At 46.4% G+C, this 23,873-nt stretch overlaps 1 protein-coding gene, 1 non-coding gene and 5 pseudogenes across 2 annotated transcripts; 1 reads left to right on the top strand and 6 right to left on the bottom strand.

Annotated features, from left to right (window-relative positions):
* Positions 1–5,164: 5,164 nt before the first annotated feature.
* Positions 5,165–5,860, top strand: LOC123045974 (uncharacterized; annotated as a pseudogene).
* A 4,065-nt stretch (positions 5,861–9,925) lies between these two features.
* TRNAS-UGA (transfer RNA serine (anticodon UGA)) lies at positions 9,926–10,012 on the bottom strand. Its single transcript has one exon. It is a non-coding gene; the product is annotated as a tRNA-Ser (tRNA).
* Positions 10,013–12,778: 2,766 nt separating this feature from the next.
* Positions 12,779–14,115, bottom strand: LOC123119134 (ribosomal protein S2, mitochondrial-like; annotated as a pseudogene).
* A 3,157-nt stretch (positions 14,116–17,272) lies between these two features.
* Positions 17,273–17,691, bottom strand: LOC123118990 (ribosomal protein S12, mitochondrial-like). The gene has a single exon (XM_044538650.1). It carries the CDS (start codon positions 17,689–17,691, stop codon positions 17,314–17,316), a length of 378 nt encoding a protein of 125 aa, XP_044394585.1. The 3' UTR covers positions 17,273–17,313.
* Positions 17,692–17,729: 38 nt separating this feature from the next.
* Positions 17,730–18,093, bottom strand: LOC123119064 (NADH-ubiquinone oxidoreductase chain 3-like; annotated as a pseudogene).
* A 3,072-nt stretch (positions 18,094–21,165) lies between these two features.
* On the bottom strand, positions 21,166–22,077 carry LOC123045967 (cytochrome c biogenesis CcmF C-terminal-like mitochondrial protein; annotated as a pseudogene).
* Positions 22,078–22,387: 310 nt separating this feature from the next.
* On the bottom strand, positions 22,388–23,620 carry LOC123045959 (cytochrome c biogenesis CcmF C-terminal-like mitochondrial protein; annotated as a pseudogene).
* Positions 23,621–23,873: the final 253 nt, after the last annotated feature.

Raw genomic sequence — 23,873 nt, 5'->3', positions numbered from 1 at the left:
AGCCCCTTTCTCGAAAGGCAAACCCTCTTTATCATCCAACACAGGATCTCCCTATGGAATACCACCATTGTCTTTCTCCATCTCACTCAATAGTATATATCGGTATAAATAGCTCAGCTCACGAAATAGAGCGAGCAAGAGCTCGAACTTGGTAGGAAAGTTCGGATAAGTCGACTCGACTCCTTAGTGCAGCGTACACTTGCTTCAGCAAAACGAGGCTCATCCATTTGTTTTGATCCGAATCACACTCTAGACCAGCTCTTCTTATAGAGAAGGAACTCCACTTTGACAGTCATACGAGAGGGAAGAGACTCAAAGTTGATGAGAATAGTCGATTTGACCGGTATCACGAATAGCAGTTTTAGTAGAAAAGGGCGTTGATGATTGAAAGGATTTCTCCTCGAACTACTAGTAACTATGTCAGCTTTTGTCATTCTGATGATACTGAATCGGATCAATATTTGGAATAACAATATATAATCTATCAAATCGATTCATCATCGAGAGTGGAATAGTATAACATAGGAATTTGATCCAAACAAACTCCGAATTGGGATTTCTTATTGGATCAGGAATCCCATTGCATTTTGCATCCTTTACCATTTTGCTTCTTTCAGGCAGTTTTGGCTCGCAATAAAGCTAGGGTCCTGATCAAGCAAGACTACGTCCTATCTATCTACCTCTCCAAACACAATATCTTGAGTACCTATGATGGTGACTACATCTACTGGCATGTGATGTTTGGACATAGAATCGAGTCCTTGTGAATGGGCAAAGCCAGGTGCTCTTATTTTACAACGGTAGGGACGATTACTCCCATTACTGACAAGAAAGACACCAAATTCACCTTTAGGTGCTTCAACTGCGGTATAGGTAGAAGGAGCTGGTATAGAAAAACCTTCTGTATAAAGTTCGAAATGGTGAATTGACGTAGAGTAGACCGATGATCCGGTAGTCATTTGGCCGGCTATGGAAAGAAAAAGCTTGCATCTACTCCCCCTAAACTATAACGGGTGCCATCTCTCTCCAAACCTAACGTGGTAGTTTCCCATCATAAGGCTTTCCATCTATAGATTGAGCCATTACCCACCAAGGATCCCATTCGTTCAGAACTCAGTCGACTGCTTCTATAGATAAGGCGGAACGTACTTAGTTCAGCATTATAGCACATAGTCTCCGACGCTACTACAGTGCTTCGCTAACTCGAAGCGCCTCGCTATGAGAATGACGCGTCGCTAACGCTCGGCTAAGTCGTCGAACCCTCGCGCTGACCATTCGCTTTCTCGGTAGCGAAAGCGCTTCTCTTTGCCCCTTAACTTCATAAAGTATTTGGAAAGAAAATAAAGAGATTCTTGGTTTTATTGCTCCCGCTTCCTCATCTGCGCTCGTCAAGCCAACTTTGCTTTTTGGGAGGCGAAAGAGGGGTTGAAGCGGACATGTCGAAATGACAGCATCGAAGATATCTATATACACAGGAATGCTTATTCCGGACTGCGTTTCGGAAAAAGTAGCCTACTTGACAGAAAGGGCGGGCACTCTCGGCGCGGAGGTAGGCACTCTCGTCTTTCAACCTCACCGTCACTTTGAATTTAGTGGGGCACTGTTTACTTACAGCCTCTATGAGTTGCAAGTGAATGGGGCCGGTGTGTGGTGAACGGAAGGGTTCATCAAGCCATTTCTCGCCTTAACCCCTAAACTAAATAGGAAGAGGGGTACTTGACTAATAGGGGGCAATTGCATTGCACCTGACTGTGAGGGACCTCTTGATACCTTATGTTCACTTCCTAACTAGTAGCCGGTTTCCTGTCGTGGAAGCCTTTTCCCAGTGCGCGGAGCCCCGATGAGGAAGGTGTTAGTGCTTTCTCATGGGGTCAATAATGCTAATCCCTCTTTTTGTGCCGGGAAGAAGATAAGAAAAGGGAAGCCTTCTCTTGGTTTCCCAACCTGTTACTTCTAAAGGCTGCCCTCTCTCGGCTGGATTTTGGTCCAGCCTACTGCGAGGATCCCGTATCCCGTACATCGTCTTTCTCCCTCCTGGGTTCCCGTGGTTCCTATGCCGCCGCGTTTCCCGGTCCTTTTCTTTTAGTGCTTCGACCCGAAGCGATAGCTTGACGCGTTTTCCGTGGATAAGATGGCAGCGCTCCAGCTCACTAAAGAATGGGACGGCAGTGGTCTGCCGGCAAGCTCGTTCTGATCCTGGATGCAGTACATTGGAATCCTGAAGCACCACCACGAACGCTACCGCGCGTGCGCCTGCGGTGCGGTAAGGCACCACCCTGTTGTGCCAGCAGCCAACTCCGGCGTGTCAGCTTAGTTATCCTCATCAAGCCACAACCTTGATGTCTAGCTTCCCAACCGGTAGACGGTTCCGTTTCCCCCGGATCAATGAAGAAGGGAGAAGTCAGTTGATTCCTCTGAAGAACCGAAAGCAAAGCGCTATGCCGGGGCGAGGGGACGGGAAAAGAAACTGCTCCAAAGAAAGATATTGGGGTTCCCAATGCTTCTCCACGCCCAACGAGATGCGCGAACCTCGGGATGCTTTACTCCTAACCCCACGGCGGTTCCGAGACGGAGCTTAACCTGAGTCTCGGTTAAGAACGGCGATGATTTACGTTTCACACGGCGCACGATTCCATGGATAGTTTCATTCGAGATCGTGATGGAGGACATAGCTTACGATCATCGGCTTTGATCATGCCACTAGGCATTTGATTAGGACATTGCACAATGATCCGAACACTTTGTCGCATCTCTACGATACGGATACAGTAACAATCATAGCGATCTCCTCTGGTACCTACTGGTACGTCAAGATCCGATTGGTCATGAACATCGTAAGGTGCTGCTCTTCGCGAATCCCAGCATACCCCAGGTTGGGATGGGTAGGCCCACCACTTCACTTTTGCACTTTCACTTAGGCCCGGGCCAAGTCAGTGGGGGGACCCTGTCAGGCTCCTTCCCCCCCAAAACAAACTGTACGTGGGAGTTTCCCTTCATACGGCTCGAATCATTCTCAGATGCCCGAGAGGCATCTTTCCATATGATCTGGTGGTTCACACGCGCGCAAACGAGCACCGGCCGCAACAGCAAGGAACTATGACCAATAGAGTCAGACACAGAGCGTCATACTTCTTTATCTTGTGATGGTTGAGGAGTTTCTTTCTCAGAGGGTGCGGGACGCTTGCGGAGTCCGTGCCTTCCGTACCACCACAGGTCGTTCTTGGGCAGATCCCGCTCCTAAACATAAGGGAGGGATAGGGGGAAAGGGGCCCTAAAAATCATATAAATAGGGTTGTAGAAAGACCACTTTCATTCGACGTTCCGGGGCGGCCGATTCGATCGACGAATTTGGCGAGCTGATCCGCTTTGATCCAGGAGAAAGCCCAGTCAGCCACCTTTTCGGTGCAGGTCACGTGACCTACAGCTCGGCCTTCGCTTTTTGAGACTTCCTCTACCCACATCTCTATGTGCCCACAGCACTTTCATATGGAGAAAGATGGGCTTACCATGTTCCATCAATAGCACCTAACCTATGCCGATTTTGGCGGACTGTGCTCCACCCCGGTGAACTCATGCGGTTCCGACGTGCCCAGAGGCCAGAGGCGAATCCGTTCACGGTCCGTAGGACCAACACCATTCGAAGGTTGATGGCCCGCCCCGCCTAGAATAGGAATCTTTGACTGGGCTTACACACATTCGCTCACTTACGCTGTCCCCCCTCAGCTCACCCTAGCCCCGGGTACGTCGTCTCCAAGGCTTCACACAAAATCTTCACTGACAACATATGCATGCTTTTGTAGGGTCAGGCAGAACCGTTGTTGCCTGATGGGAACTTCCCCCATATTGCTATCAATGTCTTCATGTCGCACGACCTCTTAACATTACACCACTGAATCCCCAATCCTTTGCTTGCTGTGCAGTGACAGTACCAATATCCACTAATCGTTGTTTCCAGATATGGTTGCCGGTTGACATCTCTTCTAATTCGTCGATACGAGAAGCAAATTGTTGTGTGGAGGAATCAATATCTCGACATAAGCCAAGAGGCAGATCTTGTGCCACTCCACCAGGTCGTATGAAACTGGCATGCATCCTGGCTCCCGGGACTCTTTCATAGAATTCCAACAATTTCTCCCGCTCCTCAAAAGCCCAAAGGAACGGAGTTGATGCTCCCACATCCATAGCATGAGTAGTTGAAGCAAGTGAATGATTTGAAATTCGAGTTATTTCACAGAATAACACTCTTATATATTGAGCTCGTAATGGTACCTCACAATTCAAAAGTCTCTCTACGGCTGAAGAATGAGCGTGTTCTTGGGCCATCGTAGAAACATAGATAGGGTCAACGACGGAACGAACAACGAAACTTTACGATAGCTTTTTCGTACACGTTCACTTGCATCACATACACAAGTGCTCTCTGAACCGTGCAATAAGGTCACCCATAACACGGCTCTCCCACTGGAGTTACCTTAGCCCCGGGCCATGCTATTCCATGATATTGGAAAAAGTTGACTAATTATTATCATCGTCTTGAAAGCTGGGCGCCTTTTGAATATGAGTGGGGCTCCTAGTCTAGGCGGCGCCTTTGTGGAGCCAAACCGAAGGAAGAGCAAAAGGGCGAGGCCACACCCGGCTTCGAATAGGAGGGGGGCTTAGCTCTGGATCCCGCCTGCTTGCAGAAATGAATGGATCAGAAAGGGGGTTGGGTTCTATTTCCAGAGGCCAGAAGAAGAAGAGAAGTGCGCCTTCCCGGTAAGGAAGAGGATAAAAAGGTGCTGTCATCTATCTCGACCTGTTTCCCGAGGCGTTGGAAATGAAGACCGGCTCAGAGAATCACTGGCGTGCTTTCTCTCCCCCATCGTTTCGCCAACAAAGAAGTCATCCTTGACTTGACTATTGACCATTCCATCCCTACCGAGCTGCCTCTTCGAAGTATTTACCTCTGCCTTTCTTTTTTGAGAACATACCCTTCAAATCAAAAAGAAAAAAAGAAAGAAAAGTTCCTCGTCTGTGATTTAATCGGCCCTAAGGGAGTTTACTCGACCCATTCTCCAGTCTCCCGCACTGCTCAAGTGTGCGACTCCGTATGAGGACCTCCTTCCCTTTTGCCCTGCCCACTCTCCGTTCACACGGTTATCAAAGCGGAGGAAGGGTGGGCAGCAGGTACCACGAGCCCTCTGTCCCACACATCTATCAAGAAGCAAGTGTAGTTCACCGGTTCCACCGAATGCTCCTATCTCTCGGCAAAGATCGTGTGAGTGTGCAGTTATGCTTCGGATGCTTCGCCATGGAATAGATCGATTCAGTTCCCCTTCTTTTCCGGTGCACTCGCTTTGTATCTCCGACACACAAGGAAGGACGCGGTGGGAAGAAAGCTGCCCTAGCCTCTGTCCGGTCGATCATTCCGCTGGCATCTTTCATTCACGCCTCTGTTTGACTGCCGCTCGGGAATGTAGTTGTAGATACGTGAGTCTTAGTGGGTCGTTGGCTCCACCTCTTATCTCCTTCTACGACATGCTGTAGTCGCCGCCATATTCAATATGTCACTTAGTCATATCTGCCTCGCAGCGGGTCAGCACCTCCGAAAGAAAGGGAGGGAGGACTTCATTCAGTGACTCCGCGATCGCCCTCTAAACGATCAAAATAAGGTAAAGCTTGAAGATAAGTTTTGTACTCGATTAATTTCTCAGTCCCTCTAGTCGGGTGGGCGCCGGCCGGCCGGATCCCCCTGAAAACCGTACGTGCGGGTCTCCCCGCATGCGGCTCACGCCATTTGAGGTGGCCCAGCCCAGCATTCATTCGCAAATCCTGTAGTGAAATTGAGACTGCTCGACCTCGGAAGCTAATTCGCGTGTAGGCAGCGTTGTCTTAATACCGTTGACTGTATCTATTCATTGATACATTGGCTCGCTCCCCCCCTCTTTTTTCAAGAATGAATGAGCCGCTCGGACCTTCCATTTCCGTCAAATGACCCGGCTTCCCCTGGCTCTTCCACCGTCCGGGCTCCCTTTCCTCCCTATGCTCCCCCGGCGCAGGCCCACCACGCTTCGCGCCTGCGGCGTTTTCGCCAGACGGTCTTTGCCAGTAGTGCCATCCTCCCTGCAGGCTGTCTGTATGGGTGGGTTGTCCCTTGCTGCTACGTTCTGTTAGGCGCTATGAATTACAGGAAATTCAATGGTTGACTTGGACAGCAGGCGGGTTACACGTTCCACTGTGCTGAGATGTGAGGTGCAGGTGGTGATGATCACCCCGGGGTATGCCAATAGCGAATAACAAACTCTTTCCTGCTCCCTCGACCTTAATTAACTCCCCCATCCTGCCAAGCCTCAGCTGCCAGCCCATTGTATCTAAGCACACTGCGGCAAATTGATACACGTAGCTAAAGATCTCGCATCCGACATCTCCGGCCGAACGGTTAGGCAACACTAGGGTGCCTGGGTCAAAATTCCGCTTACCAAACAAGACGTCGAGAGGCGAACTCTGTAATTCCCCTCCTGCAAAAGTGATAGCGGCTGTAGCATCCGTGTGGAAGAGGGTAAGCTTTCGGCAACACCTTTTTCAGATTGGAAAGGATGAATACTTGTGTTGGGTCCTGCAGACCAGGATAGCCTCAGATCTGTAGCGACCTGACCCGAATGGATCACGTCTACTGTGCTACGGTGTCATCCCTGGATCAGTAATGCTGACACCACACAGTACATCGAGGTTTTACAGCAGAGTTGCAATCACACACTTATTACATCGATGGCTAAAAAAAACTTGTTACAATAAATATGGCTTAAGGCCATATTATAAAGATAACAGCGGAAGACTCGGAAGATAAATGGGTCCATCAACTCCAGCGGCATCACTGAGTATAGAACCACGACCTAAAAACACCTCAATCGTCGTCTGAAAAGTCTGCAACATGAGAAGTTGCAGCCCGAAAACGGGTCAGCACATGGAATATGCTGGCAAAGTAACACATAGAGAGTAATGGAATGAAACAGCTATACTACATGCATATATGGCTGGTGGAAAGCTCTATGGTTACAGTTTTGCGTAAAGCCAGTTTTTCCCTACTGCAAAGGAATAAATTTTATTTACTATCATGGTGGTTGTGAAACATTGAGAATGGTTGACAGCATTCTCAATCCCAATTAAAAGTAATTAAAACCCAATAACATTAATTAGAAGTAACATGTTGAGATTCACTCGATATTCAAGTACTAGATACTCAAGTTGTCCATAACCGGGGACACGGCTAATCATGATTAGTTTGTTACTCTGCAGAGGTTTGCGCACTTTTCCCCACATGACTCGATCACCTCCGTTTGTTTTCTCGCACTACACGGTGTTTGAGAAACGGATGACCGAGACATAGTCTTTCAGAAGCACTAGCACCTTACTTGTGGGGTAGACCGGTACACCTACATCCCCTACATCTGCTAGTCCACCCCGTAAGAGTTTGCACAACTTAGTCAACTATGCCAGAGCCCATAGTAGCATGTGGCTGCACACGGAAGTTTCTAGCATGAATTATCTTATGATCCCTTTGAGCCTGGGTGGCGGTCCAAAAAAAACAGGCAAGTCCTGATAGACATCAGGTGCCTCAATCCACCCAGATGTGTGTTTAAGTTGCCACCTTAGATAAACCATTAAAATTATCAATCTCACATCTGTCATGGATATCACTCACCCAATCCACGTCTACTAGCATAGCATAGCATAATAAGCAAACGTAGAAGTAACTCCCAAAGGTTTCATAATAATACAGGTAATAGGTACTACCTCATCTACTTCCCATCCCACAATTTAATTAGATCCTAATCATGCAATGTGTGAGGATTGATCTAATGCAATAAAACATGGGTTGTAGAAAAGATATGATCAAAGTGTTACTTGCCTTGCTGATGATCCGCGAGTCCTAGGGTTTCGAAGTAACAAGCGGCGCAATCCGGGTAATCTATCGCAGACAAACAACAAGCATACAATAAGTACTCATCTAATGCACAGGTAAAACTCGAACAAGAGAACGAACCAGGTAGTTCAACCTAAGAACTCCGGTTGCAAAGAAAGAACGAAAACAAACGGCGAAAGAAAACAACTCGGTTCTAGCAAGTTGAAACTAGGTCAAAATTTTACTGTAGCAAAAACTTGTTCAAGTTGATTAGACGGAACGGCGGTTTCGAGACGAAACTCCAGGCGCTTGAATCACCTGATTCCGATAAACGAACGAAAAGAAAGACTAGAAAGAAGATCGGATCTGAGATCGCCATCCCGGAATAAATCCGATGAAAAGAAAAAGAAGAACGGTTAAACGAACGGATGTCGTTAACCTAGAAGAATCCGGTGATCACGTTCGTTAGGACGAACGGTCCGGCGAACGGTCCAAAGGCAACTAAATCGGAGAAGAAAACGAATGCGATCTAGGGTTTCGGAGAAGAAAACCGATCGATAAACCAATCTAGAAAACCGGAACGGTTTAGAGAAGAAAAGAATCGGAATGATTAGAAGAAAACGATCCGATGAAAAAGAATAGATGTAGCGCGGGCAACCTTGGCGAGGTCTCCGGCGAGGGGCTCCAGCGGCGGCGGCGTTGGGCGGCGGCGGCGGTGCGGGTGAGGGGCGGCGGCGGCGCGGTGGTGTGGCGGCGGCGCGGCACGGGTGACGCAGGGCGCGGGGCGGAGCTGCGTGCTGCTGCTTGTTGCGGCTTTGATTTGATGTGTTTAGAGGGGGGGGTGCTTGGGTATTTATATTGGGGAGGGGAGGGGTTTACTTGGGGTAGAGGACAAGGAATTAGAATAGGAGTAGGAAAGATCTAGAAAATAAACGGAGTAGGACTAAAGAAAACGAAATAAGGAAAAGGGGACAAGGGGGCGCCCTAGAATCCTAAAAGGATTCGGTCCTAGCAAGAGGCGGCGGCGGCCGACCGGCTCCTGGCTCGGCGCCTGGCGCCTGGGAGCGCGGCGGTGGCCTTGGCCTCGGCCGGCTGGTGGCTTGGGCCTTTGGCCCAAGGCGCTGCTCAAATTTTATTTTAAAAAAAAATAGTTTCCTCGCGCAGAAAAAAAAACAAAAGAGCACTAAACGAACTCCGAAAAATCTAAAGTAAATTTTCCCCGACTCCTAAAAATGAGCCGAACAAAATCAACTTTTCTCCGGACCTAAAATGTAATTTTCGAAAACGCGCATTTTTCCCTATCCAATAAAATGCAAATAAAACTCCGGCAACAAAATTGATCTATTTATTAAATCTTCATTTTCCTCAATTTTGGGAAAGTCATATTATTCCCTCTCTCATATATTTCGACACCGGAAAAATTATTGAAGATAAAATAAATAATCAAATGATCCTATTTCCAAAATTCGAGAAAACTCTCAAATATGAAAATAACGAAATCTCCAACTCTCTCCGAGGGTCCTTGAGTTGCGTGAAATTTCTAGGATCAACCGAAATGCAAGAAAATATGATATGCATATGATCTAGTGTATAACATTCCAAATTGAAAATTTGGGATGTTACAAGATCAAAACCTAATAAATGTACCTGGGGTTGATCATATTTTTTGGGCAATAAGTATTCAGGAATTTGAGCGCTTATGTAGCTAAAAACTCTGCCACCTGAATACTTGATTCATTAAGATCGTCACCCTATACCCGGAAGTCTCTATCGTTTTCTTTGTCTGTTAAGCTTCACAGGGTTGGGACTCCCTAAATCAAACTGCAATCGTTGTTTATCAACCACTCACGACGACACCGAGATCTTCGACTTAGCTCCCACAGGTCATCCACCCGGGGCAGAAGATAACGAAAGGGAGACAAAGTCCTAACTAAATCAACACACAATAACCTCAACCTTCTACCCATTCCATCCATCATATCAGTCGAGTCGAGGAGATTCGTTCTTATCTATAGATAAGGCAAGAAAGAACTTATGACCTCGCGGATGGAGAGGGATTCGAACCCCCGGTATTCCTATCAATACTTCGGTTTTCAAGACCGACTCTTTCAACCGCTCAGACATCCATCCCTGCGCTCGCCCGCCCTATCTATCTGCGCGCTGGCAGGTAGGGGCAACTCTATGTGATTCACTACGCTTGCTTGCGCCCCACCCCGTAAGCTGACTCTATTGCCTAGCGGTTAGCGACACTTTTCCGGTAGTACGAATCGCTACGCTTCGCTTCTTTCTATATGATAATATGCACCGTCGGTTGCTGCGCTCCCTGCGGGTAATAGCAAGAGAGTGAAGAACGAACGATCCTCAAAAAAGTCAGCAGTGCATGAGTCCGACTCGAGTTCGTGAGTCAAAGGCGTGGCAAGAGAGCGAGTTCGACTCGCGAACGATCCGCAAGTGAAGGACCGATCCTTTAACGCCAGTACTATTGCGAGACTGGTACTTGGCGGCTCACGAGCAACATATAGAAAAAGGTTGCCCATCACTCCCTCGCTCCTTTTTGAAGGCCCACCGCTCCCCCTTTCTTTAAGTATCTATCCCGGCTTGCATTTTGGGGCGAGTACTACAGTTCCTCCATAATCACACAGAACGCCCAGCTTCGAAGAGCTGCTCTCTCCCCAGTCCACAGCAAGGTGTGGAATCTGGATCTACTATGTGTTCTGACTCTATTGGATCAAGTCAGATACTAAGCCTTCTACTACTACTACTTAGGAGATCAAATGCTATATTTTAGAGATTGGACTCTCTTACTGTGTTTTTTCAGGGCTGTTCCCGAGCCAGGTTCCCTGGATCCATTCTTACCTAAATGGATGAATGAAGAAGGGGGCGAGCAGATACGACGGCCACACACACTTCTTTTTAGCCGAATAAAGCCGGATCTACTACACGGCTAGGATCAGAGAAAGATTGAGAAAGCAAGATCAAACCTACTCTACTGTCGATTCAAAAGGTAAACAGCCCCCGAAGACTTTATCAATGAATGGATCAAAGAAGTTTATCTATCTAAGTCATCGTATATAAGGGAAGAAGCCCGCCCCTGATCGAAGAATGAAGAAGCTAGCCCGGGTAGACTTTAAGACCAACTTGGTGTAGAGACGACTATGATGGTCGGCCTCCACAGACTGAACGCGGGAGATTCTTTCACCCTGTTTTTAGTAGTGCGAGGAGGATAGAGCTCCCAGCAACGACTGATTGTTCGTACGAGCGAAGGAGCGAGCATGCTTTACCCTTAGAGTGAAGTTGACATTCACAGGTCTTGTGGGAACTCCTTCAGTTCAGGTAGCCATAGTCACTCAGGGCTATAGTGGTAGTAGCAAGATCGAAATTGTTAGATTGGCTCGATCACAAACTATCAAGAAGAAAGATCAAGATTCACTTTTGTCGGGCAAAGAACTCTATTGAGGAAATGACTTCGCTCACTGAAGACCAAGTAGCAGCCATTCTAGATGAAAGGACACAAGCCTAAAACTTGAATGCGGATCTATTTATCTGGAATTCCTATCTTCAGAAATAAAGAGTTGCCTATCTTCAGAAATGCTGGTATAGTTGACTTGCCTCTGTTCTCGCACCGGTGTCTGCCAGGGTCTGAACCATTAGGTAGAGGATCAGTTGAAAGAAAAGGCAGACAGAGATCTTGCGCCAGATCCGTATACATTCAGCACCCTCATTACAGCATTTGCTAAGCATGAAAAGTGGTTGGAGCTATGCTTATGTGCACGAAAATGCAGGAGAAAGGATGGCACCCAGAGACGAGGAAGGGCGTAGCAAGCGACGAAATGCTTCGGTGAAAGCTAGAACCAACTCTGCGAGGAAAGCGGAAGAAAACAGTTATGATGTGGTTGATAGTGTTTTTAGGGATAACCTAAGTCGGCGTTACCCGACATAGTCAACGGGGTACCTTCATTCTTTAACAATTCCGGACATAGGAACAATGAGCTGTCTCCACGGCTTCTCTTCCAAACCAATATCACAATGGATCTATCTTCAGCTTATTCTCTCAATCAATGAATGCGGGTCATCGTGGAGAATCAGGGGAAGTGTAGACTATAAGTAGCCAATTTGCAATTCATTTCCTTGGCAATGACGAGTGATGGTATCTCGAAGCCATTCATCTTATCTCTGCAGCAGGAGATTCTTCACCAGACAAAAGATAAGGAAAAGACAAAGAAATCCCATGGGTAGTTTTTGGAAAAACCTATTCTGTAGGAGAGAGAGGCCTACCTATGAAAACTAGTATGTATCTTTTTCTTGGTTTAAGCAGTGCAGGAAATTGTCGGTCCTAAAAACAATGTGTCCCCATGATCATTTTACATCACGATATCTTTTTCTTCTGGTTATGCATTTTCCTCTTCACTTTTCTTTTTATTTATTTGAAGGAATCGTCCGGGCAGAAACGGGGATAGTGATTGATGGCATAGAGTTTTGATAGAAAACTCGTATCAAAATCATACCAAAAGAAAGTCTCGATTCGAGGAACGGAATACAGGTCCATGATAGAACACAGACCGGTAAGAGAAAGGAAAATAAGCATAGTCTTCATTGAACCGGAAGAACAATTTGATTTTCCATCAACAAAGTAACGCTGTGCAAACTCATCTGATCCCTGTTTGGGACTTCTTCTTCATGTCACGAGCCGGAATCGAACCGGCGCTTTCCAGATGCATGGTCAGGATAGATACCTATCAGATCGCGACTTTGATTTCGTAGTTCAAGAGGATGGTGGGGGCAACCTCTCTACATCTGCGGGCCGGTAGGCCAGCCAACTAACTCTTCAAATGAAGAACTGATTACTCCACATCTATGAACCTATCATTCCCCGCCCTTGCCCATTATTTCTTTTTGTATCACGCTAGGACTTTGCCTCTTTTTTTGAGGAAAAATATGGAAGTAGAATCTCCTCTCTTTTAGAGGCGTCTTCCAAATCCAATTTAAGATCAATGAGGTCTTTCAGAGAGCCGCTGCTCTTTCCATTAAATTCTAGGATCTCTTCGATCCTATGCGCAAAAGCGAGGTGTGAGCCCGCGACCCCTCGATCGCTCTCAGAGTCAATCGGCCCAAACCGGGTTATGAGCTCAACGAAAAAAAGTATTTTTAGAAATTGCCTGCAAAACCGCCTTGCGAGCGTTAGCGTCAGCGTCAGCGCCATCTCCCGATGGATATTTTTTGCGCATCTCCAATAGCGCCTTGGCCCTATTTTCTTCTTCGTCTATTGGGGAAGAAGAAGAGGTGGAGTAGCAGGCGGATCTCATCCCTCCTGCGGACTTCCCCATACTCAAAGTGACTCTGAGAGATTGCGCTTCTCTACTAATCGCATTCTGTTCAAGAATCACTGTTTTCATGATCGAATGACGAAATAGATATACAAACTGTATAGGATCATTCGCTGGGATGGGATAAGTGATTCTTTTATAGGATTCCCATGGGATCGTAGAATCAACTAAGGATGGAATAGGTATTTGTGATCGATCAGCTTCCAGTATGACCGAAGACTTTCTACCTGCATTCAGAATAACCACACAATCAGGTTGTTGGTTCAACCCAAAATTGATCTTCTTCTTTCTTGAACGGAATTTTTTTTATTTGCAAAAGATTTGGTCAAAAACGCCCCGATCTTCCATTGAGAATCATCGAAACAATGAGAATTCACATTTCTTAAATAGCTTCTTAAATAGCTCGCCATTTCTTCTGTTATCTCATAAATAAATAAATGATTGGTCTTTAAAAAGAAGGAACGGCCTTTTTGACGACTGGGAGATCCTATAAAATGAAGAGCGTTTCGTAAACAAATCAGTGTCTTGTTTGAATCGAGAATAGCAATTCCATTTCTTGAACCACGGATATAGACTTTGAAATGGTGATCAGCTACCCGATGGCCGAGATGTGCATTCATACAAAGTAATTTAGTATAGACTATCGAAAGCATTGTCATTTTGCGATTTGAGTTCCGGAGATACAGGTGGTAAGTTATGGGTAATGCGGGGGAACTTTAAGACGAGATAGAATACCTAATATGGGAGTGGTTTAAGTGAGAGAATAGCTCCCTTACCAAACCAACTGAGCTATTTGCCATGTTTTTGACAAATGACCTAACTTTGATGTGATGTGCCCGGCTAGCCCGGATCATTCTTAGAGCAGTCGAGGTTACTAGAATTACGGCCTTCCGTACAAGAACTGGCACTATTGTAACTCGCTATGGGCCTCCTGCCTTCTCGAAAGAAACTGGCTTTTGAAGAAATTACTCTATTTTAAGCATTTAGTTGAAGCGGATTCAAAGAGCTCTATCGAGCAAGGAAGGAGTATACTATACTGTAGCTAGATAAGCTAGATACCAAAACTTTGATAAAGATTGAGGCAAAAGGTCCCGATTCAAGATAAATTCATGAGGAAGTGGTATCTCCTTAGGATCCACCCCAGCGTCAAGAAATTGGTTAATTGGTAAAGATACATGAATTTGGTGCCCCGCCCAAGAAAGAGAAGATAGGTCTGTTTTCATTCGTGTAGAACTGCTACCTCGTTAATGAACTTACTCAAAGAGTGCTATAGAGCCGAGTCTAAGAAAGCCGCCCTGTTATTATTTTCTTAACCTCAGAAAGTCTCACGCGCGGGGCACCTCACATCGCACTAAATCACTACTATTAGGCCCTTCCTATCATTCCACAATCCGAAGGAAAAAGAGTATCCTATGAAGGAAATCATATCTGATCTATCACCTTCCTCGTATCGATGCTTGCCACTGCGTCACTAGGTTGTTCATAGCTCTTGCTTAGCTTAATGGATCACCCAACTGTATTCTGGGATGTGTGCATTCCACAATCCCTTAAGGAAGAGGTTCACTACAGCCTTGCTTGTTAATGGGTTTCTGACTTCACAGCAGAGTGCTAGACTAGGGATAAGCTGGATACTGACTTCTTTCCAAGAGCTCCATCAGCCCTGCTTAGCCATACATCAGCTCTACCATTACTATACGCATTCTACCTACGCTTTTATGGAAAGAAAGAAGAAAGGTTGGATGGTTGATCCACACAAATAAGAGATATGTAGGCCCAACCTTCAATTGCAGAGAATAGCAAGCCCCCTTTGCTGAACAGATGTATAGAGGAAAAGGGTGACCCACATCGCAAGGGCTTTCCGATTGTGTGAATCAGAGCCCAAGAGAAGATCAATTCATTAGGAGATAGGTATCGATGCTTGCCAGCAGGAGAAAGATCACTAGGTTCAGTCTCTGATCTGATCAATAGGGTTCCCTAGGTACATTCCGTTTTCTGGAAATCCAGCAGGGATAGTAGCTGCCTTTTCCAGGGCAAAAAAACAAGTTAGGCTATCCGAGATTTGCTCTTTTTTCCAGCTTTTTGGAGTGAAAATAAGGAGGGACTTGTGATTGGTTTTCTACAGGGAAGAGAGATACCAAGCCGGGCAACTTCCCCTACTAACTACTGAACACAAAAGCCAAGGTGACCCAGAACAATTATTTCACTTATTTCTAGTTTAAGAAGGACCTTGTGCGCGGTTCACGACTCCCGGTGCTTAGAGATGCGGTTCACTACAGCAGTGGTAAGAAAAGCAAGAAAACAGGTATCAAGAGATGGAAGTGAAAGAAGAACTGTTGATCGACCGGTGGTTTGGGTCTTGCCTTTTAGGATTCGGATTCCTATTGAATTGACTTTGCCTTTGCCGAGGAGCAGAAACCGAGCCCTTTGATTTGATCCAGTGAGTGACGTTATGAGCAGAAGCCTCGACAAGTTGAATCCGGTACCGAAACAAGGATGACATTATTGAATATATTCTTCTTTCCTGTGCTTTGCCTTTCCCGTTTTCCGTACCTTTCATAGTAGTTACTCGCCACTAGAAACAGGATTCATGAATTCAAACTAAAAGCAAAGGTATCGCTAATTCCATTTCAGTGGAAATATAGGGATGAAAGTTTCTCTCCTACTGATTTCGATTGCACATCTAATGAAAATATATGCACATGAATGTTCAAAAGCAAGGCTATCCCCTTTGCCGTTACCGAGGATCTATCTTTGTCCCTTGATTCGAAACCGAGGAAAGCGTGCGCTCGACCTCCTGGAAGGAATGCAATTATTCGCTTCGTAGTCCTCGTATGAATTCGCTATCGCTCCGAATCGTGGGAGCCGTTGAGTTTGGAGATACCGTTGTAGGAAAACAAACAAGTGAAAGAAGCCCTCGTTCCCACACTTCTTCCCCCCCCCCACCTACCCGGTAGGTAAGTAGGGGCCTCAGCATCTCTATTTCCTAAGAAACCTACTAAAACTACTTCGAGAAACCTACCAATTCGAGTTTTCAATACGGAGCCAGAAAGAGGCAATAGTTAGGACGCATATGCGCCTAGCTTTTTGTCTCTTTTACCGCAGGAAGTTCTCCAAAAGTATGAAAGGCCGGAGGGCTTTGTACCAACCATTCTAGTGTGGTTGGATTCTGTTCAATAGCCCAAGGACTTTCCGCACATTTTTGGTTCTTTCCACTGCTTGAAGTGATTGCGACAACTACGAAGAAACGACGAATCCCAACTACGAATATATATCAATATAGTGGGGCTTCGTTCATAAGATTTATAAACTCGAGAGCCATTTGGCAATTGAGATCATAGAAACTGCACTCGTGCAGCAAAAAGGAAATTTCTGCCAATTCGTCTTCGTCAGAGGAGATAATATCAAAAAAAAAGTATGAAAATGAGTGTCAAATCAGGTTCGGTAGATGAAGCGTATAATAAGAGAGGATTGTTATTTTGAAACGGTAACATGGGATGGGGTAGCATGGAAAATTCAGCTCTGCTCCCAAACAAAAGAGAAAGGGAGACTTAGTTTTAGATCGGCGTTGGTTTTTCCAACGAAAAACAAGAACATTCTTTCACAAACAAAATGCTAGTGGATTTGTAACGCATACGATGGATTTCCCATCGACGAAGGCCACACGTCCCTCACAGCCCCTTTAAAGACCAAATCATTTGCACCAAATTCTTGCAAATCCGCCAAAGCCTGACGGCGATATTCGACCCGATGATCCCATTCCACCCCTCCATGCACTGCTTCAGAAAGCGCGCTTATATTAGAGGAAAGGTCGGTTAGCCAATACGGATCGATATCGTCCACGATTTTATTAATCTTGACGCGTATCCTGGAAGCAAGGATTACCCCTGCATTCTGTGGATCGTTCAGATCGATAATAATCTCATCAAGGGGCTTGAGCATCCTATCCCTATGCGCTTCATTGGTGAGAGGATTGACTTTTATTTCGTTCTCAAGCCCTTCTAAGCGAAGAATAGCAGAGAGAAATGGTAACGTAATAAGGGAAAGGGAGCTAGCTGCTTCCATATCGCCCCCAAAAAAGAACCAAAAAGTTCCAGAGGCATCTTCCATTCATTTCGATTTAGGTCTTTCTGCACCATATTTAGATCTTCCCTTTCTACGATCCGGAATTCCCAGCAAATCCTTGACTCCTCGAATACGATGGGATTTCACACCTGGCGAATCCTTCACTCTACCTCCTCTGACTAATACTATAGAATGCTCCTGCGAATTATGACCTTCGCCTGGAATGTGAGCAAATATATCATGTCGATTGCTCAACCGTACTTTTGCTATCTTACGTAGAGCTGAATTAGGTTTTTTTGGTGTTCTCGTCGAAACACACAGGCATACTCCTTGCTTCTGGGGACATTGATCCGAAGCTCGAGTACGGTCCGTGCGCCGTTTTTCTTCTCTACCATGACGAATCAATTGATTTTTTGTAGGCATCCCTCTTTCCTATGTCCTTCCCCCCTTTTCCCTTTCAAAAGTGGTTACTCCCGATCCGAAGCACCCCTTTTCCATTCATAGAGAGATCCAATCGTCAAAATCAATAAAAAGGCCATCATGGACCAAGATCCAAACAGATCAATCTTGTTAGGAGGTACTGCCCAAGGAAAAGAAAAGGTGACTTCCGGATCAGGGATAATAAATAAAATAGGAACCGGATAAAATCGTATATCGAAACGACTTCTGGCATCACCGGAGGGATCGGAACCACATTCGTAGGCCGACAATTTTTCTGGATAGGTCGAACTATTAGAAGCAAATGGAAAAGGAACACCGAGTGGAATCAAAGAAACTAGCGGACTGATCACTAAATAGATATAAAATAGGTTCAAATTCCGACATCACCAAAGCCCACTTCGTTCTCTCGCTCTCCTCGCGGCGCTCCTTGCTCGCGGAGTGGCATACCGAAAAAAAGACGCTCAGATGTGGATTCGAACCACTGAAGGATTTCAAGGGCAATGCCCCTTGCTCTTCCCACTGAAACAAGAAAAAAAGGATTTGCAGTCCAGCAAGAAAACGGATGCGCTAACGCGCAATGGCTTTCGCGCTAGTTTCTCAATCCGTTGCTTGTTTTGCTCTAACCAGCTGAGCTACCAGAACCACTTGCCTAAAGTCTCTTTTCTTCATCTATGAGCATCCTACCTGCAGTGGAGGAGCTTGCTCAAGAACCGAGAGCCGGCCAGGGACTGGACGGCCCTCGTTCGGGAAGGTCTTCTTCGCTATAGACGCCACCAAGAACAAGAAAGGGGCGCTCCGCTCCTAGTCACTAAGCAGCTATTCTGTCCGATGGCGGACTCCATCAATCTGAGGTTCTTTCTCTCACGTAATTTCGCCCGCCCGTTCTACTTCCGTGCCGGAGGAAATGGGATTCGAACCCATGATACAATCTTCTTGTATGTCGATTTAGCAAACCAATGCCTTAAGCCACTCAGCCATACCTCCAAGTTGTTGATCGGAATTGGATGTGCCGGGTTGGTTGCCCGAAGATCCACTGCGTAAGCCGTAGCGCGCGTACTCTTCTTTACTGAGCGAGAAAGACTCTATCCAGATCTATGGATCTCCCCAGCGTCCAAGCGAGACCCCATCCAAACCAAATCCGCCACTCGTTGGGCGAGGCCTTGCTTTCTATGAACACCTCACCACTGAATGAGAAACTTAGCCTCCGACCCGACCAAGAGAGAAGACAGGGTCAAGCCGACGCCGCCCTTCCTCACCTGCCTGAATGGAATGAATATCTCCTTCGTCTAGTCGAGAAGGGAAAAAGCCCGACGGGGAACAGGACCGTGACTCTTCTAAACCATTACATGACGGAGAAGTCCATTCTCGTCATGATCGATCCACGTCCTACCATAGTGCCCAAAGAACCTGCTTCTAGAAGATTCTATAGTGATCCACTGGAATCGGCCTCGGGTGATGCCTCCCTAGTCGTCGAAAGATTTCATCCCTCGCTCGGTCGTTAAGGTGGGGTGAAAACTGCAATTAATGCTCTATCTCCGTCATAGAATATGGGATACTCACTTTCAATGGCCTCGCATCCCCCGAGCCTCAGACTGGCCTGCCCTTCCAATCGGGGTTATAACGGGTCCGGTATCAGCAACACCAGCCAATCGTGTTGGTACGGTGGGTTCCCCATACCCACTATTCGGAAAAAAGCTTGCCATAGCAGCTCAAACCTCCGATCGGGAAATGGGAGTTCTAACCGGTCCTAACCCCAATTCCAAACAAATTGATTGGACCGAGGTTCGTGCAGGGAGAGAATAGAAACTAATAACGATGGAGCAAGAAAATGCATGCGCTAACGCGCAACGGCTTTCGCGCTAGTTGCTCAATCCGTTGCTTGTTTGGTTCGAGGTTGAGCTCACTCGCCGCCCTACGTCAGTAGTCTTCCTAACTTCTATTCCCTTTTTTTTGCTCTAAGGTAAGGTCCTTCAAGAACAGCATTGCGGTCGCAACGGGGCTCTGGGTGAATATTGTCCGCCCGTATGAGCCGGGCTGTGAATATTTATAGGTCGGGGTCTTTACTGAAAAACCACAATACTACACTACAACAATTTGAAGAAATTCGCAAGTGACTCTAATTTGAATTCACTAGTCATGTTGAGTTTTTTTTATTTCAATATAAAAAATCTGCCAATCCTGATATTCCCACATTTCATTCTGGTCCAGTGTCCATTCCTGAATGAAAGAAATGAGCTTTGCCCCTTCACTCACTTCTGAATGACTCCTTTAGCACTCTCTTTTTTATATCAAAAAATAGAAACAGTTTACCTTTACCATACCTTCCAAGCAAGAGTGTTTTATTGCAAGATTAAGTTATTACTGAACAAAGAGAAATTCTCATTATAAAGGATGAGAGAAATTCGGAAGCACTTTTTTCTTATTCTAGCAGACGGAATTGAATTGGTCTAATTTAGGACTTTCCAATCGATTTTTATCTTACCTAATTCTATCTACGCCCAGGGGGTAGGTACGTCGCAAGCTCTGGGCAGCTATCTTATTCCAAAGAATCTCGCTCCCTAAAAGGTTGCCGATACCATACCTCTATTGAACCCTACTGGATCCAATTGTTTAAGTGTTTAGTCGAGAGGAACCACATTGACACCATGCTTGTGCTAAGCCACAGCTCCATCAAACTAATCTGGATTTCTTCTTGTTTACGAATAATGGGGCATCTGCCTAACCCTATCAAACCTCTCTGCAACTACTTCTCTCTGTTCTCAGCAGCCCGAAGGATTTTTCGAGTCTCAAAGTCCTATTAGAACTCCCGCGCTTGCTCCTTTGGAGCCAAATGGATCCGAATTTCGGTAAGATAATACAAGAATCATATTTGGTTGGGTTCTCACTCTGCTGTTCAGTCTGGCGCGGGTGTGATACCGGTGAAGAAGCGAGTAGTTGACAGTCAGGGAAGTAGATTCCTTTAAGGAGAGAAATTCATTGGTTTAGCCGTTAGGCGGAGCTTCTTTACACACCGGTAGCGGAACAGCCCAGGCAGCTTAACGTGCTCTTGGCACAAAGGTAATAGAATGGGAGTCTGACGACACCCGGTACTCGGGATCTCCTGCTTGAAGAAGCAAGGAATTTCAATTACTCAGCCGTTGAATAAAATAAACTAGATACCCATGTTTCCAATATTTACTTCTCTTTACTTGCAGGACCTGGCCTAAGCATAAAGTAGATTTGCTGCACAAGCTCAAGTGGAGGAGGAAGCAGGGGTGGCGAACAAAATGTTGGTATGGAAGATCTCTTGCTCCCCCCCTGAAGGGTTCTTAGATTACCAAGTAAGGGAGGGAGGTAGGTACCATGGTTTCATTCTCCCATCGAGAGGTTATGATACTAGCAAGAGTCCTATTCTTCTCCTGTTGATCCTACCTTGGGTTATGTTTGACAGGGATGGTCAGTGAACTTCTATTGGTTTCAAAGGAGGATAGAGATCCATTGTGGAAGGCTCGAAAGGTTATTTGATATCAAAGGTTGACCCTCGACGCGCCGCAGCCACTATTTTGACTCCTTTTATGCAATTATGAACAAAACTTTCTCGATTCCAATGCAACTTATCCTTTTGGAGTTGACGTAACAAACTACGCGAGCCTCCCGATGAAGCCAACAGAAATCCTATCTGAATACTAAAAATAAAAGGCAATTTCATTATGGTGGTATACCAGCCGCCAGTTCTGGAACTTCCAGTTCCAATCGGAGCATATAGATCCGTAAATGGATTTGTATGTATAGCCACTTCAGTCGTGCTCCTCGTTTCTCGAATGGAAAAAAAGTATCTTCTTTCTGGGAACATGCTAAACCACAAATTCTTATGTTCGTGATTCTTCATCCACCGATGCAGAAAATCTTCCAGTTTTCCATTCTCATATGAGGCAGGAAAGTTTATGGGCAACAGGTCGGCACGAAGTGATTCATCATGTTCAAACATGAACCTTTCGCTCGTTGGGGACGGTTTATAAATCATCAAATTCCCACAAATGGAATGAGAAGTGTGTCCATGTAAATGATCGAGACCTCGCAAACAACAACGTTCCTTCCCCATATGGAGTTCGGGACCCAAGGGCAATCGTTGAGTGAACTGTATCTTATTCGTATTAGTTGACCTAAGCCGCACCATTATTGCAGGGGTGGGGCTCGGCCTCCGAACCGTACGTGGGACGAGTTTCTGCCTCATACAGCTCGGGCCGAAGACCGGGGAAGTTGAGGAGAGATGGGGAGACCCAACTGCTGCCGGTCGGGACGGACAGGAAAGGGGGCGGGGATAAGCTTGTGAAGAAGCAAGCTTATTGCCCCACCCCCCAAAAACAAACCGACCCAGCAAGAAAACGTATGCGCAGGCGCAACAAAGCGCTCATCCCTTGCTTGCTGCTTCGCGTTCTTTCTATTCCATCTCAGTCCATTCCGGGATAGGCGGCTAATATAATATGTGCAGTAGTCGTTGTCTGACCAATCGGCTCGGACACCAGACCACTTGTGCCCGCCCATTCTGTCTCGCCCTAAATGGAATGGCTCTCTTAGTTACGATGTGCCCCGACCCGAGTCCCCACGTCCGCTTTTATCCGCCCGCAACCCGGCCAACACAACATTAGGGCCATCCCCCCCATTCTATGCTGACCCGGGCCGGGGCTCGCTTTTTGGGAAGCCCGTTCCCACCGTGCTCACGGCCCGGCTGGCCTGCCAGCGGTAGTGGGAATTCTCCCGTTCCCTGGTCAAAAAAGGGTTGGTTGGATGCGGGATCTACTCCACGAGGAGCGGTACGGACGTAGATGATATCATCACGACCTCTCTTTGCGTACCGCTAGGGATGCTTAACGCCACTTCGCCAACTGGCATTACCTGCGCTTTCGTGTCTCTCAGTGTGGTCAGCACTGGGTGTTTCCGAGCTGCGAGGCTTACACCCATTTGCATTAATTCATCCAAAGTTCCTTACCCTTATGCACGAATTTTGGAATAAGCCATCTTCCTATCAAGGTTAAGGAGTCAACTGAGCATCTCAGCGGCGGGATTGAATACCCGGATCGAATCAGAGTTCACGCCGCCCGCCCTGAACAAATAGAATAGGAGGCGTGGGCCACAGGTCGCACATAAGCCATCGGGTCGCACGACAGAAGAACACCCAACATAAAGATGCACACTCCTCCATGTGAAATAGAAAGATTCATCTTCACTTTTTTGTAGTAGTCGTGACCAACAGCCATCAGCAGTCAGCTCGTTGGTAAGGCGAGAGCTTCAAGCCCGCTTTCTGGTGGCACACCCCCCAAACAAGCACCACTCGACGAGGGGGGGCGGGGAAAGCTACAGGCCCAAAACCTTCGACCCTTCTTTCTATATGGGGGTGCCCGGGGCACCTCATCTTGTCATTTTGTTGCTCATTCCCCTTAGGCCGAAGTGTTTGGCCTTTACTTCGGAGCGCCCGCTCACGCTTCGCTGACCTATCGCGTGGTAAAGAGAAGAGAGTACGAAAGAATTGTAAATAGAGCAGACCGCAGAAAGATTCTAAATATGACAAGTCCCCCATGGATTCGATAATAAGGAAATGAAGAACGGGAATGAAACGAAATAAAGCATTTCTAGCGGATGAGCTTCTCTCCATTTTGTCTGGTAATAGAATAGGGCGGCTTGCTTTGACCAACACTCCACTTTTTGCTCTGTCCATGGAGCGTATGAATTTCCTTAAATGTAGATAGACCAAAAAAGGGAATAAAGGGATAGGAATAGGAATTATAGTACCATTGGAAGAAGAGGCACCAGTGGGAACATCTCTACTGACGAACCATTTCAATAGTACGGGTGCTGCCATGCCACGGGGCACGACCATGGAAGTAATGAAAAAGAAGAAGTTCTGTAGTTGGACCATCTGCTCTATTCGTTCGATTTGAGCTTCTCCAGAGAAGATGAGACGCTAAAAATGAAAGTGTTCGCGACGCATACCGAAAAAGGGTACCTATGTTGCCGACCATTAATGACTAGTTCGAAGACCAGGAGCAGGGGCACGTGCCAAGAAAGATTTGTTACTTTCCCTATGGTTTTCGAACGTTTTCAATAAAACCTTCTCGTACAAGTATTTTCACAAAGTTTTCGGTAATATTAGTAGATGCTATTCGAACCCTTCCTTTTATTAAGAT

This window comes from Triticum aestivum, chromosome 1A (genome assembly GCF_018294505.1).
Source record: "Triticum aestivum cultivar Chinese Spring chromosome 1A, IWGSC CS RefSeq v2.1, whole genome shotgun sequence".
NCBI classification, from domain to species: Eukaryota; Viridiplantae; Streptophyta; class Magnoliopsida; order Poales; family Poaceae; genus Triticum; species Triticum aestivum.
The sequence above is the reverse complement of the archived record's forward strand: the minus strand, read 5'-3'. Positions and strand labels throughout refer to the sequence as shown.